This window comes from Rattus rattus, chromosome 15, assembly GCF_011064425.1.
Source record: "Rattus rattus isolate New Zealand chromosome 15, Rrattus_CSIRO_v1, whole genome shotgun sequence".
Taxonomy (NCBI): Eukaryota; Metazoa; Chordata; class Mammalia; order Rodentia; family Muridae; genus Rattus; species Rattus rattus.
The window spans coordinates 11,842,578-11,863,235 of record NC_046168.1 but is presented as its reverse complement, the minus strand read 5'-3'; the positions used below and the strand labels follow the sequence as shown (position 1 = coordinate 11,863,235).

The window sequence follows — 20,658 nt, the reverse complement described above, 5'->3', positions numbered from 1 at the left end:
TACATGCAAATACTCTGTCATGTGTGTATGTGTGCATAATCGTGTGTGTGTGTGTGTGTGTGTGTGTGTGTGAGTGCGTGTGTCCACTCAAGGACAACCTGAGCTGTCATTTTGACACAGGGCCTCTGATTGGCCTGGAACTTCCCCAGTACAGTAGTCTGGCTAGATAACAAGCCTCAAATAACTGCCTGTTTTTGCTTCCCCGGGGGTCTTTTGCATAAGTACTCAAGTATTCTGAATTTGTTGTCCACAGAGGTCATAGCAAGTCCCTCCCCCTCTAGTGATTACATCGTATGTGTCATAGGATAACCTTATCTTCAGGAATACTGAATGACCCTTAATCATTTTCCTACTACAGGATTAGGCAATCCTCCCCTCCCCCACGCACCGGTGGAAAGGCATGGATGCATTGGCTTCTTGGTGGTTTCATTTGTAAAATGAAAATGAATTGGACTGCTGGAGACTGTTAGAAATAATGCTTACCAAATCACTCAACTCAGCGCCGGGCACACATTAAGTATGTAGTTAAGGTTAGGTGATCTTTAGGATGATAGTTAAAGGCCAAACTGGAAAAACCGAGTGCTTAGATGTCATGGGGCTAGGCAAAGAGAAAGGGACAGAGAGACGTGCCCTAGGGTGCAGGAGGAGGCGGACGCTGGACTGCCAGCCGGAGGGGAATCCCTGGAAGGGCATTTTCCCAGCCCGCGGGGACTCTGGGATTTCAAGGCCACGCACGCATCTATTCCCGCACAGAAAGCACCCAAACTCCGTCACCTGGTTGCCTTTCTAGAGTTGCAGGAGGTATCTGCTTGGGAGGAGGGCGTACGCCTCAGGGTCGCGGTGGCGCTGAATTGAGGACACCTTAGGTAGTTCCCAACCCCAGGCGAAGTCGCAAGCTCGTCTGGGGAGTCCCTGACCCGCAGCCCCCAGTGCCCGCCCTCCAGGATCCCTCCTCCAGGGCGGCGAGATCCAGATCCCAGAATGGCCCTTTAAAAGGCAGTGTCGTGTCCGGAGGGGGCGGGCTGGGGGCGCTGACCCGCCCGCGGCTGGTCCCTTCTCCCCGCCCCCTCCCTCCTCCTTTGGCTCCCTCCCTCCCTGGATCCCCGCGTTGCTCACTCGCTCTCCCCGCGCACGCTCCGTCTCCGTCAGTCCCCTGAGCTGTTCTAGTGCGCGGCGTGGAGCCAGGCAGGGCTCAGGCTGGTGGAGCGACCGGGGCTGGAGGCTGGGAGTGCGGCGCTCACGGCCTCCCCGCGCCATTATCCGCGCTCGCTACGGGCGAGGCCGGCGCCAGGATGGCAGAGATGGGGAGCAAGGGGGTGACGGCGGGGAAGATCGCAAGCAATGTTCAGAAGAAGCTGACTCGAGCTCAGGAGAAGGTGAGTGAACCGTAAACCTGCCACACCTCTCACCCCTACCCCTGGGACCTAGCTGGTTACTTCCGGATGATCACCGCCAAGGAGTCCCCGGGTTTGGTCTCCTTGCAGTTAAGGTGCCCCCCTTCTCCCTACCTGGGCGCCAGCAGGGGAGAGCGCAGCTGTCCACCTTGTGTCCCCCTTCCCCCATCGTTTTGCACCTTCGGGCTCCTCTGCAGAAGTGGAGGCCCACGCTCCGGTTTGATCCTCGGACGCGGGGTCCATTCTTACCCTACCGTGGGGTCCAAGGGTCAGGAGGCCGGGAGGTGACCCCCAGCCTTCCAGACCCAGGCGGGCAATCCAGGCGGGGCTTGTATGGGGGTGGGGAGAGCCTGTCTCCTCGCCCCTGGGGCCGTTTGCGTCCCAGACTTCTAAGGCTATACTTTCTTTCCCAGCTGGCTAGTGCGTAGTACGCCCACTGCCCTCTTTTTCCTACCGCCTTTCTACCTTAGTCCCAGAAGGAGGGATCGCTTTCCTTTTTCCCAAGAGGTGCCTGAGGCCTAGAAGGTCCCGCCCAGACCCGCCGGGTAGCAGATTCTGCACCCCTCTCCCCAACAGGGCTTTGGCGGTTCCTGCCGCTGGAGAGAGTGGTGGTGGGAGCTCAATGCTATCCGGTGGCCCAGAGAGGGGTGTGGAGGGCGCCGCGGGAAACCCTATCCCCGTGGTTTGAGAGTATTCTGGGGTTTATGCAGGGGAAGGGATCAGAGCTTCCTGGGATACCCTGACTGTGCAGGAAATGCAGGGATTGGGGGTGGGGGTCCTTCGCTGGCCTGCCTTTTACCCCACGCCGTCCCTGGCTTATTGAATTGGATCACGCCAGCTGCTGACGCCACTTCCCCTGCCAATTCCGACTATGAAATCTGAGATTGTACAATCTGTGCTTCTGCCAGGGATAGCCCCTCACGGCTCTTATCTGGGCCGGGGCCTGGTGGGGACAGGGACAGGCTTGTCTTTTTTCTGCCCGTCTTGAGCTGTTTATAAACAATGACTTTTGCAGCTGAGCGAGCTCCCCAAGGGTGCAGCCACGTGATGGGGGGCGGGTAGATCTTCCTTAGAGCCCTACTCCTCATCCTTGTGGTTACTAGCTAAGAAGAGGGTTACTGTGTCTGGGGAGGCTCTTGTTAATCCCCTGATCTGGCCAGCGCTCCTTTCCTCATCCAGCGCATCCAGGAGGAAAGAAGAGAGAGAGAGAGAGAGCGCAAGAACGAGAGAGAGAGAGAGAGAGAGAGAGAGAGAGAGAGAGAGAGAGAGAGAGAGAGAGAGAGAGAGACACCTTTAGTCTGCAGGTGGCTTGAGGAGACCTGAGTGACCCAACTGGAACAGTAGGCAGATATAACCACCCTGGCTCCCAGTGACCTAGTAATTTATCTAAGGTGCCTAGAGCCTGTTTCCCACTCCTAAAGGAATTAATTGAATGGAAATATTGGGAGTAAGCTGAGACAAGCTCCCTACCCCCACCACAGGAAGAACCACTTCATTATGGCTGCTCACTATAGCCAGTGCGCACCTCTTTCCAGATGCATTTGTTTGTCCATCTGTTTTTGGCAGTAGCCTCCTTGATGCAACTCTGGGAGCCACGAGCATAGGCTATGTTCCTTTCTTGTAGATGGCCCTGTGTCACCGAGCCACTGAGCTGCCATCTCTCTTTTCAGGGCCCGCTCAGAGGCTTTGGACAGTTGGCTGACAGCTGGTTGGCTAGGGACCACGGCTGTGGCCAACAGCTGGCCTTGGCTGAGCCTGGACTTCAGGGACCTACACTTGTCTTTTGCCACGTTTGCTCTCTGTCCCATAGGCATTGATTAGGGACCCTTTGCCCAGGGGAAGCCAAGACAGACTGACAGACATCCTGAGACACCGGCCTGTTTCCCATCGTCTCCCTCCTTGGCCTGCTTCAGGGCCTGCTTCAGGAAGCTCTGTGCCTTACCTAGATGCTGTCCTCTTCCGTTTGTCTTTCTGCCACTTGGAATCTACATTGGTCACAGCTTGGGTCACCGATTGGGCTGACTCTCCAGCATCTTCTGGTGGTGGTGCAAATCCTATTCAATGGCCACTGCTAATGGGACCTCAGGTCCCTTGTCTTACAAGCAGTCCTGACCCTGGATCTACTTCCTTGGTCAAACTAGCCACAGGGCAATTTTAATCTTTTTATTTATATCGTCACCGAAGGGTGTTTTCTGAGCAAGGGTAGCTAGCATCTGCTGTGGTGGAGAGCACAGAGACAGTTGGGGAGATGGCTCAGTTGGAAAAGTGTTTTCCACACAAATATGAAGGTCTGAGTTCCATTCCCCCGGAACTCGCCTGTGAAGTGCTGTGAGCTGTGTGATTCCAGCTCTGGGATCACACCCTAGTGATAGGAGTGAGCTCCAGGTTCAGCGAGAGACCCCGAGAGACTCTGGCCTTTGCACGCATGTGCACGCTCAGAGACAATTAGAAGAAAGCCTTCAGTGCACCTGCATAGGAAGAAGGCCCCATTCCCTCCGTTGTTTTTCTTCTTCCCAACTTCTCAGCTTTGACATCATGGAGACTCAGTGACAAGAAAGGCCAGTGTGCCCTCTAGTGTCATGGGGTCCCATGTGGGTCATAGAGCCACCTTTCCGCTCTCTTCCCTAATGGGTTTTGGGTACCTTTGACTCATCTGCCTCCTTCACGGTCCTGGGCCTATCTGTTTGTACCCCTAAGAGGGGTGTCTGGCTCTGCTGGGTGTTTAGTGGATGTTTATGAATGAATGCGGGTACTTGGGTGCTTGATCTGGGAGCCCTGGCTGGCCCAGACCAGGGAGTTAGCTGGTTGTGCTCTCCTCTACTTTCCTGGTTGCACCCATGCCAGCTGCCTTGTCCTAGGTTGAGTCCCTGCGTGCTGCTTCAGGCAGGAAGCGTATCATTCAGGCCTCCAAGGTACTTAGTCAGTACGGCTGCTGTATGCCCGCAGAGAGCAAGTGTGCCTAGGCCCATGGACTTCGTGAGGTCATCTTCCCATTGCATTTGGCTTAGCTGACCCTCTATAAATGACTGTGTCCATTTTTGGGCCTCAGAAGGGTGGCTCGGCAAAGCCAGTTTAGGGTGGAGGCTGGGTCAGATGACAGGAGGATTAGAGGTTGGCCAGCAGCGGCCATGGGGGATGGGGTGGTTGGGGAAAAGGACAGCTGGGGTGGGGGTGTGGAATCTTTGCCTGCCCTAGTCCAAGGCCTAGGAGTCCTCAGGGGAGAGTGCACGAGGGAGGCTGGGCTTCGCTCTCACAGTATTGGGCCAGTGGTTGAGCACAGGTAGAAGGTCTTGGGTTATGGTGGGAACGCACAACTAGGTAATCTTCCCTTGACTGTGGCTGTCCTTGGGCATGCTTGGAGGGGTGCGAACAAGAGCGTTTGGAACCCCAGTGGGAGTGGGAAGTCCGGGCCTGTCAGTGCACAGCACATCTCTGGCCTATGGAGCAGATGCTTAGCAAAGAAAGGGGCAGCCTCTGTCATCCATAAGACCTTGACCTATGGCGGTGAACTGCAGCATCACGTCGGTCGCTGTCATGCCGCCCTGACACATGGTGGGCCATTGCACTGTGTTCCTCTGCGTGGTCAAGCTCTTCCCACGTGGAAGGCACATCAGACTTCTTAGTATGAGCTGGGTTTGGTAGTGACCCAAAGAGTAGCTTGGCTCCCTGGAGAAGCGTATGTTTGTCCCCTTTAACAGAATGGGCTTTTGCGGCATAATCCTGAGTGCCTGCTCGAATCACGTAGCCCTTGCAACTGAGGTCATCTGGGTCACTGGTTTTACTTACACAGACATCTCTCCAGTCTGAGGACCCAGCCTAAAGCTGCTGTGCTTCATGAAAGGCATCTTCAACATCCCCTTTCTATCTCTGTGTTTCCCTCTACCCTGGAGATGGCTGGACCATCTCTTTTCCTCCTTCTGAAACTCTCCGCACCGGGCCTCTCTCCTTGAGCTTGGGCAGGCTCTGCTGAATCTTCCAGCCTAGATCAGATTTCCTGAAAATTCTTTATGCAAATGGTTTCTATTCTCTGCAAGGTCCTGCATCCTGTGTGGGGTGTTGGGTACTTGGGAGTGGGGTCAGGAGAGATGCTCTGGAGACACTGGGCTCAGGAAGGTGTTGAAGAGCTGTGAGTGTGTCCATGGGGTCTTCCTGAGCCCCGCCTCCAGGCCTGGCCGCCTCAGGACTCTACTGGCTGTGTCAGGTAGAAGCCAGGTAATTGCTATTATCTTGGTGGATGGTAGACAAGGGAGAGCCTGCTGGATGCCTAGAACACAAAGGCCTGGTGAGGTACAAAGGGCTAGAGAGGATGGAGAGAATTTCAGTGCCATGAGAGGGAAGGTGTGGCTGGGTAAAAATGAAGCGTTGCGTGCTGCAGTGGGAATCTCTGCCCCCCCCAAGAGTCCCCCAGTCGCAGAGGCGGACCACTTTCCACACTGCCTTGCAGTTCATCTTCTGAGGTTTCCTTACCACCCTCCTGCTCTGGCTTCTGCACTGGTGGCCTTGGGCACATTCTTTCCAAGTAGCGAAGCTGGGACGATACTGAGAAAGCTTCAGTCCTCTGTTGCCGAAAGTCAGGGACGTGCCTCATATAGCTCGTCCCCTGAGGTAGATTTTCTATCCTGTATATCACCCTGGGCAGGAGCAGAGAGCATGGGGCCTCTAGGTCTCCCTGACTGGCTGCAGGACCTTAGTCAGGTGGCAGGTCCTTCCTGACCTCCCCACTGTCCCACCATGGATAAACTGGAGATAACAACAGCTCTCTTCACAGGCATGATTGATTGTGAAGAACAGAAAGCCTTTGACAGATGCATGGGTATATAGTACATGCTCACTACATGTCAGCTAAGAGGTAGACTGATGCCACAGAACCTCCTTGGAACCCTCTTTCCCTACAAGGCTCACTACTCAGATCGCTCCCTGGGAGTGTCTATTATAGGCCTCTGTAGACAGCTAATCCCTGCTGAGCTGTTAGCCGGTTAGGGCTTAGGATAACAGTCTGTGTGTGTGTGTGTGTGTGTGTGTGTGTGTGTGTGTGTGTGTGTACGTGCACACGAATAAGTGTTGTGTAGAGAGGCAGTCTTGAAGGTAGAAAGCTTGCACTTTGAATCAGAGTATTTTAGAGTTAACTCAGCTCCACTAATAAACTAACCCGAGTCCTTTCTCTGTCTCTTGACACTGTTGGCCTGGTGATGAACTTGCACAGGATGGGACACGTAGCGCCCACTGTGCGCTAAGCACCCTAGCTGGAGACATACCTGGCTGTCACACAAGTGGCCACAGCAGGAGTGTGTTCCATTTATGGAGACCTATGCCTGAGCTTGGGTCTTTAGGTGTGACTACAGATGCGGGTGGCTGGCTAGATTGGAAAGGCTAGGGAGAAATTCTGGTGTCCAGGTGAGAAGCCACCTCTGGTAGTGGGGACTTCCTGGTGGATGTCTGGTGTGTTGTGTTTTCCTAAAAGCTGCCTCTTTGGCAAGCTTCCACCAAGTCTTAAGAATGCAAAGAAAAGGATACTAATCCTAAAATGTCATACCACAGAGGGACAAGCTAGGACAGATGTGTGTCTTGGCTTGGGTGTTTGTGCAGGGCCAGGTGGGCTGGGGTGCCCGTTCAGAGCAGACTTTGGGAAGCATGGGAGAGGCACCTCACAAATGCTACCAAAGGTGTCAGAGATGGCCTGGACTGCAGGGGTCCCACACAGGCAATGTTGCAGTGGATGATCACAGGCTGAGTCATCGCCCCATAGCAACACCGCGCTCCTGTCCTTGGGCAAATCACGGCAATCTCTGTAACCTCAGGCTCCCCTTCTGAAACCGGGTTAATGAAACCTGCTTCCTCAGAAAGCCAGGCCTCTAAAGCCCCCTACAAGAGGTTGCCACCTCCTAATTTCATATGCCATTTAGCCATTAAGGGGCGGGGCTGATTAATGGAGAAGAGAAAGGCTGCTTTTCCTGCCCAAGGGAAGCTTGATCTAACATCGTTAATAATAATAGCCACGAATCATAACTACCTACGTCCTGCCATCATTGTTGCAGTGTTGTGAGTCCCAGTGAAGAAACTAAGGGGCCGGCAAGGTGGCTGGGGAAATAAAAAGGCACTTGTCATCAAGCCTGACCACCAGCGTTCTATCCCAGATCCCTGGGGATTCCATAGGTTGGAAGAAGAGGGCCGACTTCTGCATACGTGCCATGGTACATATGCACACATGCACGTGTAGGTACACATGAATGAATGAATGAGTGAATGAATGAATGAACGAACAAATACACAGATGTAATAAAATGTATTTTGAAAAGAAAGAAAAAGATGCTTGGTCCTGTGGTTGACATTTCAGACTCTGTCTCTGGCCCAACCAGACTTGCGGGTGACCACCTACCTCTCCTGAAGTAGGAAGGAGGGAAGACATATATAGGTGAGGTGGACTTTAGCCCCTGAAGCACTTGACCCTTAATTAAGATGTAGCCCTAATCCCACCTGGAGTGGAAGTTTGTACTGTTTGGTAGGTGGTGGAGGCCTGCGTTTCAAGAGCAAGACTGAAGGTGACAACTCAGCCTCACAATTGGTGCTGGAGGCCAGAGAACCTTAGTCTTGGGAACGAGGTGTCTCCTGGAACCCGGAGCTTGCTGTGCATGAGACCCCTGCGTCTGCCTCCTCCAGTGTCCGAGTTACTGGTGCGCAGCGCTGTGCCCCGGGATTTACGAGGAAGCTCGGGACTTGAACTCTGGCCCTTACGCTTGCATTCGCTTGATTGAGTCATTTCCCGGCTCTGAAACACTTTTTACTCTAAATTATATATGGTGTATTTTACTTTCCATCATTGCTACAAAATTCCTCTTAAAATCACTGAGATACTAGGTTTTAAAAACTGTTCTAGGGAGGAAACAGCTATTCTGTTGACCCTATAGAAGCTAGGAAGTTATTTCTCCGCGCCTGGCACTGCGCCCCCTGTGGCCTGGACCTGGCACTGCAACCCATGTGGCCTTGATGTCTAGACCTCCAGCCCAGCACACAGCAGGTATTCTAAGCATGAAATCATCCCTCAAGGTCCTTAGAAAATGGATTTGAGGATACCCAGGGTGCCAATGTCCAAGTCTTCCAGCGGTCAAGTGTGTTACATAAATAAATGTAATAGTTGCATCGGAACTAACTACGCACATCTTCCTATATGTGCCAGCTCTCTCTAAATGGTTTAAGGTGGTCAATTTGGTGTGAACACATGCTACTCCGTTTACCATTTGGGATACAACAGCAAGCAAAACCATCTGTGTGCGTTCAGACACCATTTTGCCTTTTGAAATGTTTTTGGTATTCAGTTTGTTGAATCTGGGGCTGTGGAATCGGAGGACCAGTTTGCCTATTGATAAAGGATGTATGGCTTCTGACATCAGGGGACAGTGCTGATGCCTGACAGGCCTGGAGGCCGTGTTTCGTGGTGGAGAATCTCGCTGCAGGACTGGGGTTATCCCACCCTACTCTGCCACAGTAGGCTAATCTAGGCCTCCCTTCGTCCGTGGTCAGATGGATGAGTAAATAGCTTAGGCATGTGGTGGAGTCAAATCTCGGCAAGTGGCGCAGATCTGCTGCCTGGTCAGATGGTTCTCGTGGCTGGTCAGGGCGGTGTGTGTGTGAGTGTACGCATGTGCGTGTGCATGTGTGCATGCATGCCTGTGTGTGTGTTTGTGTGTCTGTGTCTATGTGTGTGTGTGTACATATGCGTGTGTGCATGTGTGCCTGTCTGTCTGTCTCTCTGTGTGTGTGGTGTGTGTGTCTGTGTGTATCTGTCCGTCTGTGTGTGTGCATGCATGTGTGCCTGCCTGCCTGCTGTCTGTCTGTCTGTCTCTCTCTCTCTCTGTGTATGTGTGTGTGTGTACACATGTGTGTGTGCATGTGTGCGTGTGTGCGTGTGTGCATGCATGCCTGTGTGTCTGTCTGTCTGTGTGTCTGTGTGTATCTGTCTGTCTCTGTGTGTGCGTGCATGTGTGCCTGCCTGCCTGCCTGTCTGTCTGTCTGTCTCTCTCTCTCTGTGTATGTGTCTGTGTGTATCTGTGTGTGTGTGTGTGTGTGTGTGTGTTTGTGTGTCTGTGTGTTGGGGGGCCATTGCTTGCTTTTAGGTCAGATAACAAGCAGGACCTTGGTCCTCAGCAGAGAAATGCCCTATATGAGCAAACTTACAAGAGACAGACGTACTGGGCTGTATGGACCAAGGGCTGGGGCAGTGTGGTTTGCTAGGCCTGAGACCTCACCTCGCAGCTACTGTCTCCATCCTTAGAGGTGGTTCTTAGGCTCTTTTTTTCCTTCCAGACCCTGAACTTTTGTCCTACTCCCTGCCCCAGATCCCAAGTTTCACAGCAGATGGATTGGGGTCACAACATGGGGTTTGAAGTGAGCCTCACACTGTCTCTGAGTATTTCTGGGAAAAGGGCATTTGTGTCCCTAGTGTCCTTTGGAAGGATGCCCAGCTGCATCATCTTCCCGCTGCAGCGTGAGGGCCCTGCACTATGCTGAGCCCCAGGTCATCATGGGAGTGAGTGGGTGGCCACAGACAGCAGCTACTACCGGTCTAGTTAGGGAGGTGTTCCCCCTGTCAGAGCTGCTGCACGTCCCAGACCTTTCATACTATCACAGGCCCTGCTCCTTGTACCACCACCCTGGCTCCATGTCGGGACAAACCCTGCGGACTCTTCACTTTGTATGCATCACATCTGACCTCAGTTAAAGTCTGGGGACAATGCAGCTCACTTGGTCTGAGGCTGTTTCTCTCACTGAGCGTCTGGCCATTATGGGACAGGAGGCTGAGCGTGAGGAGCTGCCCACCTCTCACAGTGTCCCCTCAGGTCTGGATGATCTGCTGAGGCTGCGGAGAGGAGGAAGACCTGAGCTGAGCTCCAGGGCAAGGTGCCAGGTTCCAGGCAGTCGTCAAAGTAGACCTCTTACGGCTTGTTTGAGATGGAAGTTAATGCAGTTGGGGAGGATAAGGCCTAAGGCTGAGAAGAGATAAACGGAGGCCAGCTTGGGGAGGTAACTGGCTTTGCCTCAGACTAGGGCTGGCTCGTGCTAGTATGTGCGTGCGCATGTGTGGAGGTCAGAGGTCAACTTCAGGACTCTGTTCACCTTTCTTTAAAATTAACTTTTAAGTTCATGAATTAATCTAGAACTCGTATGTGTGTGAGTGAAGGTTTGTGTCAGGGGTGTGTAGAGGTTTGGAGATAACTTTTGGGAGTTGGTTCTCACCTTCCACTTTGTTGAAGATGAATCTCTTGTTTCTGCTGCTCCTATGTGTCCTCCAGGTAGCCAACCCATGACCTTCCAGACACTTCTCTGTTCTTTTCTCCTCTCACTGTAGGCATGCTGGAATTACAAATACACATTACTACATCCGTCTGTCTGTCTGTCTGTCTATCTATCTATCTATCTATCTATCTATCTATCTATCTATAACTCTATCTATCTACTATCTATCTATCTATCTATCTATCTCTTGTGGCAAACACCTCACCCGTTGACCTGTGCTCCTAGCCTCCCAGGTCAAGCCCTTTAGCCCCCTTCCTCAGGTGTATCCAGAAACATTTTATCCCCCCAGCTTGTGCTCAACCAAGCATTCAGTGTTTTGGTGCCTCATTGACTCCAGGCACAGGGACCTCAGGATATGGGGAGAGGAAGTGGGCTCTTCATTCCCAGGGGGAGTAGCTTTGGCCAGAAAGAAGCTATTTCTGAGAAGCCTAAGGGCTTGGGTCAGGTGAGGCTAGTAGACAGCCTCCTATGTTTGGTTCTGCTTATGCCTTCTTAAAGGCCTGTTGGAGGGGTGTGACGGTATAGGGGCAGGAGGTGTATGACGAGGGGGTGGCACAAGTGGTTCTGGTGAGCAGGAATGTCAGGACCCATTCACCTTCCTTAGCCATTGACGTAGAAAGGCTTGGGCCTGTCTCTCACTCTTGGGTCCCGTTAGCTGTGACCATGCCTGGCTCTCGATGCAGGTCTCGGGGGGGTGGGGGGAGACAGCGATGATGCATTCTGTTGTGTATGGGCTATAAAGTTGTTGGCTGGTGACAGGGTGGAGATTTCCATGGCCGCCTATGGTTAGAGGAGCTTTGCCGGGGCTTCAGGGTCGGAAGGGGGATAAGGTTCCAGGGCAACCTAACAGTTCAACCCCCTTCTAACAGCTGCAGCTTCTTTCTTTGGACCTTTTTCTAAGTTCAGCCTCTCCCTGGGGCTTCAGCCAAGATGCCTGAGCTCTGGCAAACATGGGCCTCACCACTGAGCCCTGGGCACTGGCCTGATACCCAGAGGCCTTCAGAGGACCCCATTTCCATGCTTCTGGATGGCTCAGTTTTCCCTGCTTCTTAGGACTAAGAGTGCACGAGTTATTCTATTCCACGGGACTGGCTCAGTGGTCAGACATGCGTGGTGGGGGTAGATAGGGGCTCTGATTTAGGTGGGACAATGGGTGGGGAGGCCAGGGGATGGGATAAAAGGGAGAAGGGAAATGTACTGACAACTGAGAGATAGTTGAGAAGCTCTAACTCTCAGAAAGGGGAGAGAATGTCTCCTGCGGATTTGCGCGCTCTCTAAGTCCACTTTGCCTCTAAAAAGGGAAAGGAGAGAACCTATTCCCCACCCTACCCTGTCCCCCTTCTCCTGACAGGATTCATCTGCTCCACCTGACAGAGATCCTGGGAAGGCCGCCATGGTCTGCAGGTAGCTGCCGCTGCAGCCTTGCGTTGTCTCTGTGGTTGTGGCTGTCTCTAGGAATTGAACTCTGTGCTGTATGTGGCTTAGGCTGGGGCTGCAGGTGGAGGAGGCAGACGGGCGCTCCGAGTATGGTCTCCCTCCTTCCCTTTTCTGTGTAGGGAAGCCCTGGGATTTCCTCCTTCCTGAGTCTAATTTTGGGACCAGGTTGGTTTTTCCGAGAGAGAGGTAGAGAGAGAGAGAAATAGAGGTAGAGAGAGAGAGAGAGAGAGAGAGAGAGAGAGAGAGAGAGAGAGAGAGAGAGAAAGGAAGAGGAGTGCATACATGGAGGTCAGTGCTCTTAACCGCTGAGCCATCTCTCTAGCCCATACATGGAGGTCAGAGGGAGGACGTTGGGTGTCCTGGTATATCATCCTCAGCGTTATTCCCTTGAGACAAGGTCTCTGAACTTAAAGCTGGGTTGGCAGTCAGCCTGCCCAAGCGTTCCTGCCGTATCTTCCATAGCCACCCACCCAGTGCTGGAGTTAGGGATTGGAACTCTGGTTCTTACACTGGTTCCTCCTGAGCTGCCCCCTTAGTCCTGACCCTGCCCACCTTGTGCTATCCTCTTGAATGCAGTGGGTGAGAGAATGGGTGAGGGGAATTGTCTACCCTAACGCAAATGACAGAGCTTCTATGTTTATAGATGGAACCCCTGTGTGGGCTGCCTTTGTTTCTGAGGCCCCGGCATGTGTTTGGGACGTGGGCGACCTTGGAGGCTAGCGCTCCAGAGAACGTGAACTGCACCCTGCACTGTGTCAGGGATTTTTTCCATGAGGATCTCCTATCCACTCCAGAAATGTGCCAGGCTGAATAAACCGGGGTTTTCTTATGAATAAGGGTCCCCAGAGGTTCAGGGTTGGATATGAATAAAGCTGGCTCGGTCCCTGATGTGGGGGTAACAGCTGGGTCAAGAAATACCCACCATCTCCTATGAAAGAAAGATGAGAAGCTCTAGGAGCCATTAGTGGCTGGCAGGAGACTTAAGGATGAGTTTCAACAGTACGGAGGTAGGAGGTCGGTGGCTTTTCTGGCCTCTACACTCTCTCCTTAGTTTTCTCCTTGCCTACCATGCTTTCTAAGTCACTTTCTTTGCCAAGACAGGAACAATAGAGGTCTGGTTATACAGCCCAGGCTGGTCTTGAACTCATGGTCCTCCTGCCTGAGCCTTCCAAGTGTTGGGACCACAGACATGTAGCCCCCACACCATTGATTATTGCCTTATAGGAAGAAATTATGGACAGTTGGAAGGAACATATGAATTCCCGTGACTTTTCTTTCCCGTGTGTTTGTGTGTTCACATGTGTGTGCATGCATGTGTTGGTCAAAAGTCAACTCAGGAGTCATTTCTTAGGTACCCTGTGTCTTTGAGACAGAGGTTTTCACTGGTCTGGAGCTCTCTGATCCAACTAGGCTGACTGGTTAGTGAGCTCCACAGGTCTCCCTCTTCTGCCCCCCTCCCCATGCTAGAACTATGGCGTGTACTACCATGTCGTATAGTTTTGGGGGAAGGAATTGAACCCAGGTCTTCATGTTTGCAAGGAAGCACTTTGCTGGCTGAGCCATCCCCCCACGATTCACTCTTGTTGAGAAGGCAGGAATGAAAAACAAAACAAACAAAAAAGCAAGTTTTTTTTTTTTTTTTTTTTTTTTTTTTGGACTAACGTAAGTTTTCAGTGCTTCTGTTTGTGTTTTATCGTGCTGGGAGTGGAACCCAGGGCTGTGTGCCTGCTAAGACAGCTGGCACGCTGGGCCCATTTGTGTTCTTCCACAGCAACCCAGGCAGCAGGTGCTGAGGGGGTGGGAGACGGTGGCTTAAGAGGCAGTTCCGCCCCCATGCCTGGGCTGAGAATAACGCCACCCTCGTGTTGGGGCAAGGAGCGGTGGCTCTAATGACATATCTGGATAGGTGGGTACAGGGCTACAGCCAGGGGTAGGGCATGTGCCTGTGGGGACTGTGCCCCACCCAACATGACAGGCCCTGGGGTCACCTCATGCCATTCACATTCCACTGGCCATGCCTGGTTGCCAGCCTTTTGGCCCAGCTCTAGGGCCAGACTATTGAGGCCCAGGCAGGACTCCACACAGTGGCTGCTGCCGGTTCTGCAGTACTGTCCCTATGGGGGGCAGTCCTTCAAGCTTCCCTCTCAATGATCTCTGAGGACTACCGTCTTATCCTTGTGTGTGTGTGTGTGTGTGATATGTATGGAGGCCTAAAGCTGATGTTGCCCTCTCTTCTACCTTATCCTTCTGGGTTCTTTTTTTTTTTTTTTCGGGGCGGGGGCCCGAACCCAGGGCCTTGCGCTTCCCAGGCAAGCGCCCTACCTCTGAGCTAAATCCCCAGCCCCTCTACCTTATCCTTCTAAGTCAGGGTCTCAGTCAAACCCAAGGCTCACTCATCTTCCTACCCACCTTGCTGTGGGGAATTCTGCCTTCTAAGGCTGGGGGTGCAGAAAGCTGCTGTGCCACCCAACAGATACATGGGTCCTGGGACCCCGAATTTCCAGGCCTCTTGCTTTCATACCTAGCTCTTTAAGCCCTGGCCCATCTCTGTTCACTGACCTGATAGTCTAGGCCGACTGGGGATCCTCTGACTCTGACCTTCCAGTGCTAGGATTACAGTGTTCCACCAATGCCTGTCTTTTTGTGTGGGTTCTAGGATTTTAGGTCTTCATGCTTACAAGGAAAGCAGTTTATTAGCTGAGCTCTATCTCCAATCACTTCACCCTTCTAACCGAGAAGCAAAGGGCAAGAAGCTGGGGGTTCTTGAAGGACCCCTAAGAATTGCAGCTGAGAAGGCTGCTGCTGGAGGGCGCTTGGTCTGTGAGCTGTGGGCTTAGCTGCTGTCTATCCCCGAGGAAGGCTAAGCATGAGCTCGAGAGAGTCGTAGAGGTGTGTGGGCACATGTGGAGAGCTGGGTAGGGAGGGGGCTAGGGGGAGTGGGATGGCTTGGGGAAAAGCAATCCTGTTACCTAGGTTAACAGGAAGCGGAGATGACAGGTATGGAACCAGCCGTGACTCCTGAGGTGAGCCTTATGGCCCCTTAGACGTCTTGGCATCTCTGGGTACCTCTCTGCCCCATGTATCACCATCCTGGGGAAATGACGTCCTTTCTCTAATTGTTCAAACCTGGATCCCCTGCCCTCATTTTTCATATCATATTTGGTTATTCTCTCCGTTTCCTGTCCATGTTCTGGCCACTGCAATCTCACCTGGATGTATTCCATGACTTATCTACTCTTTTGAAGGATATCCCCACATAGCAAAACCTGACAGAACAGAAGTCAATCAAAATCAGGCTTGATGGGTGGGAGGATGGCCCAGTTGGTACAGTGTTTACTATACAGGCCTGAGGACTCGAGTTCCTTCCTGCAGAACTCAGTGCTCACGGATTTGGCTAGCAAACTCCTTGTCACTTCCCCAGTTATTTGCCCCTTGTGAAAGTCGGTAAGAAGAGAGAATGATGTTGGAGGGCTGGGAATGTGGCTCCGTTGGTAGATTACTTTGCCTGCGCATAAGGCCCTTGGGTTTTCTCCTTAGGACTGGTGGCATACACCTGTAATCCCAGCACGACAGGGGGCAAGAGGCTCAAGGATGGTGACTTAAAGAGATTCAGGAGCTGAACTGAGAAGACTCAGGTCTATCCCTTTAGGTAGCCTGAGCCTGTAGATGGGGGAGACCCTTCTACCCCAGGTACAAATGTATGAGCTCTACCTTATGGGTGTCCATTACTTTGGGTCCCTCTGGTGGGGGTGGGGGGCTGTCTGAGGGTGGGTGAATGTTCTAGTCTTCTACGGATGGAACTCTGTCTCTGGCTTCTTCCCAAGACCGGCATCACAGACACTTGTGTTAACTTTGAAGATGGAAGGCAGCGCCAGATGGTGGCTGGCCAGCCGGTGCTACACTGCAGAAAACATCAAGCGTTGTTCCTGGCCAGGGTCTCCTCCATCCTGGATTTGCTTTCAGAGATTGAGCTCCTGCGTGGGAACTCGATTCTCTCTACTGAGACCATAGCTGGGGCAGGTGCAAGGCCCTGGGCCCAGTAGCCTGGCGCTCTCCCACAGGCTAACCCCAGTTGAAACCTTTCTCTCTTTGGTTGCTTTCCCTTCCTTCTTGGAGTTGGGGGTTAGGCACAGCAATGGCTCCTCAGGCCTGAGCTGCTCAGTCGCTTTTGCTGGGGTCGCTCTGAAGGGACAGAACTTGTATTTGTTATGTACTGGACAAAAGCAACTTAAGGAAGGAAGGGAAGGAGGGAAGGAGAGAAGAAAGGAGGGAGAAAGGTAGAAAGGAAGGGAGGAAGGGTTTATGTGGTCCATTGTTGTGGAAGCAGCTGGTCACGTTGCATCTGAGGTGAGGAAGCGGAGAAGTGAATGCTGGTGCTCAGCTCTCCTTGTGCTGTCTCTCTGAGATCCCAGCTTATGGGATGGTGCTCCCTGCATTCAAGGTGGACCGTCCTACCTTAATTAGCCCAGTCTAGAAAAGTCCTCCACAGACACACAGAGGCTTGCTGCTGGTGATTCTAGATCCTGTCAATTTGACAGTCAATATGAACGTCACAGAAGGCTTAGACCTCAGTGTTTGAACTCAGGCTCTGAGGAGACCTTGGCAGAGCTTGGTGAGATGAGAAGACACCCCTCAAGCAGTCACTGGTGCAAGTCACATGAGGCAAGAGTCACTTCCAGGGGCCACCTGGTGATGAAGCTATGTCCTATGTCACCTTGCTTGGTGTGACTCTGTCTGCTCTCTCACAAAATGGCTACCATAAGCCTGCTTGTTCCAGAAAAGAACAAGAGTGGAAGCCATGGTTGAAGGTGGCTCAGATGGCAGCTTAGAACAAGAAAAGGGTCTGGACAGGCCTGTGAGCATCCCTCGGCCAGTCTTCTGTTGGAGGAAAATGACCTCTGTTGGAACCTATCACACTAGCATTGGCCAGCGAAGCCTGAAGAAGCTGCTGCTTGGTCTTAGCCCCAACTGGTGACAGCCTGGTGACTGCTGATCCTGGTCTGTCTCTCTTCCCACACTGATAGATCTGAGCTGCACTGACTTATGTCTGCTTCAAGACCACAGACTCCTGGCTCTGTTCTGCTTAGCAATGTGCCCAGTAGTGTCTTTGCTTTGGCTCCCTTTTCTTGCTTAAAAAAATATTATTCATGTGTGTGTGTGTGTGTGTGTGTGTGTGTGTGTGTGTGTGTGTGTGTGTGTTTATGTCCACTCTCTCCTACCATGGCTTCTAGGGATCAGACCCCCAGTCCTTAAGTCAGTGCTGCAAGAGGTTCTTTCCCATCAAGCCCTTTGGTCTACCCTGTCTTGCTCTTCTTATTTCTGGCTTAGTTACTTCTTTCATTGCTGTGATAAAATATCTGGAACTTAAGGAAGGAGAGGTTTATTCCAGCTTGTAGTTTGAGGAGATACAGTTTGTCATAGCAGGAGCCTGAGGCAGCCGGTCACATGGCTTCCAAGTCAAGAAGCAAGGAGAGATGAATGCTGGTGCTCAGCTCACTTTCTCCCAAGTTCAGCACCCTAGCCTAGGGGATGGTGCCGCCCATGATTAGGGTGGGTATTCCCGCTTCAGTTAACCCAGTCTAGAAACTCTGTCACAGGCACACCCAGAGGTTCTTCTCCTAGGTTATTCTATCTCCCATCAAATTGACAATATTAACCACCCCAGAGGACTCTAATCAGGAGCGTGAGACATGAAGTGAAGACTAAATGCCAGGGATTTCCAGTTCAGCGATACCTAATGGGAAGAAAGGACTGATTCTAGGGCGGAGGCAGGCCAGGATAGGAGGAGTCTGGAACATTTCGCAATGCTAGAAAAGAAGGTCAGGAAGATAAATGGGGATGTGTCAGGAGGCTCCCACTGGTCACATTTGGAACATTTGAGCCTGAAAAAAGAATCATGATGGGAACAGATTTGTGCCTCAGTGAATGCAGAGTGGAAGCATGAGTTCCTGACACCAGCCTTCCCACTTGCAGAGAGGTAAGCAGGGAAGGGCTCTTCATGGAAGGCCAGGGTGCATGGAGGAGGCTGGGCCACAGTTACAAGTGCTTCTCAGGCTTGATACATAGAACTCAGGGTGGAGGAGGGATTGCATGGAAGGGCACCTAAAGCAATTCAGCAGGATAGGATGGAGCCTGGAGTTGCTTTTCTTCACCAGGCTTTTGGTTAACAGTTATGCAGCTGATCCGTAGACTTCTTGCACTGACTAGTTTTATGTCAACTTGACTCAAGATAGGGTCATTTGGGAAGAAGGACCTCAAATGAGAAAGTGCTCCCACCAGACTGGCCTGCTGGCAACCGTGTAGGATTTTCGGATTGATAATTATTGTGGGAGGTCCCAGCTCCCTGTGAGTGGTATTACCCCTGAGCAAGCAGTCCCGGATGCTATAAACAAGCAGGCTGAGCAAGCCACGAGGAGCAAGCCAACAAGCAGCACCCTCTCCGTGGCCTCTGCTTTAGCTCCTGCCTCGAGTTCTTGCCCAGGCTTTCCTCAGTGATGGACTGCGCTGGAACTATAAATGAAACAAATCCTTCCCACCCTAAGTTGGTTTTGGTTATGGTATTGTATCACAGCATTAAAAAACTCTGAGATGCCTCCCTCTGATTAGCAAACCTGTGTCCGTGCACCTACATGTATGTTTGTGTATGTGTTTGGGTGTATGTGTACCCACATGTATGTTTGTGTATGTGCTTGGGTGTATGTGCATGTGTGTGTGTAGGCCAACACTAATCTTTTCTCAGTTGCTTTCCCCCCTGTTTGGTGAGTCAGTTACTCACTGAACCTGGGGCTCGCGGATTCTGCTTCTCTAGCTCTCCAGCTGGCCAGCAAGCCCCAGGAATCCATCTGTGTCCCTGCCTCCCCAGTGCTGGAATCAGACATGCTCTTTGACGCCCTTCTTTTCTATGTGGTTGCAGTGGATCTGAACTCGTCTTTGATTCCATAATGGTGTGTCGGCCACAGAAGTAATCTTAGCACTTGGGAGGTAGAGGTAGGAGGATCAGAAGTTCAAAGTTACTCTTGGTTACATAGGGAGCTTGAGGCCAGCCTGAGCTACATGAGACACTGTCTACAAACAAACAAACAAACAAACAAGAAAAAGGTCAAATGTGGCAGATGGCAGGGTTGCCTGGTGGGTGTGGAGGAGGAGAGCACACAGCGAAGTGCTGTTCATTTTTTGACAAGGTCGGTTCTTTCAGAATGAGAGTTCGAGGGGGACCTGTGGAGGCTGGTGTGACGCATGGGCCTTCATCCTCTCTTCAGAACTCCCTCCTTCTTACTGTCAGGAGCCTGGATGCTTGGTGGCTGCGTCCCGGCTCCTTGTGAGAGCCAGCTCAGGTCACTCCAGTGTCCTAGCAGAGAGGGAGAGGAGAACCCCTCATCTTTAGGGCAGAGCCAGATGGGCATGGGTGTAAGAGATGGGCTGGGAAGGATCTTTGACGCTAAGGGTCCTAGTAATAGAGAATGGGCCCTGCGGAAACTGTCGCTGCTCATCCGCCATTGCCACCCCACCAGAGAGCCCTCTGGGACAGAAGGAGGGAAGGGGGAGGACCCTGCACCCCTTCTCCTCCTGTACCCACCTCTGGCCACTCCCACATCCTTGGTCTATCTTTTCATAGCTCTGTATTTCCCTGTAAGGCGTGCAGCTGTCATTCTGCCTCTGCCAACCTGGGAGATCCTTTAAGTTTGGGGTAGGGGGAGGCCCCCACTATGCTCTGAACCAGAGCACCTAGCTTGGCTGATCCTAGCCCTGTGTGGTAGAGGAGTGTAGGGGTGAGGAGGGACCCATAGAGGAGTGTCCTAGAGTATCAGGGAATCAGAGTAAAACTCAGGGGTACCTGGACAGATGGATAAACCTTTGGCCTGATTCTGGGGTCCCTTCCTCATTTTCGCTTCGCACAGGGGAAACCTGTCTGATTTCTCACAGGGCCTTCTGCTTGCCTTCCTGTCCGCCCCAGTTTGAGATTGTGAGGGCGTTAGAGTGTGCATCCTGTTTCTGTGGTCCCCAACCACAGCCTCTGCCGTGTGAAGAAGTTCGGCGGGGAGGGTGGAGGAGGCACCCTACTGACTGGATGAAGCTCACTTGGAGACAGTTTCTTGCTGAGGCCACAGCTCAGACTTGCTGCCCGCTGGGGAGGAGATGATGAGAAAGGTGAAGGCCTGAGGACTTTTTGAGGGTCTCAGCAAAGGAGTGGTGGGTCCTGGGAGGAAGGCTGGTGAGTGCATGTGCTCATGTCTGTGTAGGCACTCCAGTGTTGGCAAGATGGAGTGAGTGGTGGGTGGAGTTCCTTCTCTGCTTCCTACAGCAGGTGGGACGGCAGAGACCTCCAGCTTTCCCGTTCCGTTATCTTTCCTCCTGGAAATGGCTCCTGGATTTGACCCTGGGTTCTGGAAAAGTGCTTATTCCTGCCTAACCTCTACCATTAGACCGTGTGTGTGTGTGTGTGTGTGAGAGAGAGAGAGAGAGAGAGAGAGAGAGAGAGAGAGAGAGAGAGAGAGAGAGAGGAGAGAGAGAGACAGACAGACAGACACAAGCATAG

General features: G+C 52.3%; 1 protein-coding gene across 7 annotated transcripts in view; it reads left to right on the top strand.

Annotated features, from left to right (window-relative positions):
* Window positions 1–1,100: 1,100 nt before the first annotated feature.
* Bin1 (bridging integrator 1) overlaps window positions 1,101–20,658 on the top strand; it is a 56,799-nt gene continuing 37,241 nt past the window's right edge. For 2 of the 7 annotated variants that reach the window (XM_032886229.1, XM_032886227.1), the window contains exon 1: window positions 1,101–1,376. In XM_032886229.1, the coding sequence (XP_032742120.1) occupies window positions 1,293–1,376 (84 nt within the window). In that variant the 5' untranslated portion in view covers window positions 1,101–1,292. The remainder of the gene's footprint in view (window positions 1,377–20,658) is intronic. The other 5 variants (XM_032886231.1, XM_032886230.1, XM_032886233.1 and 2 more) reach the window with 3 other exon arrangements.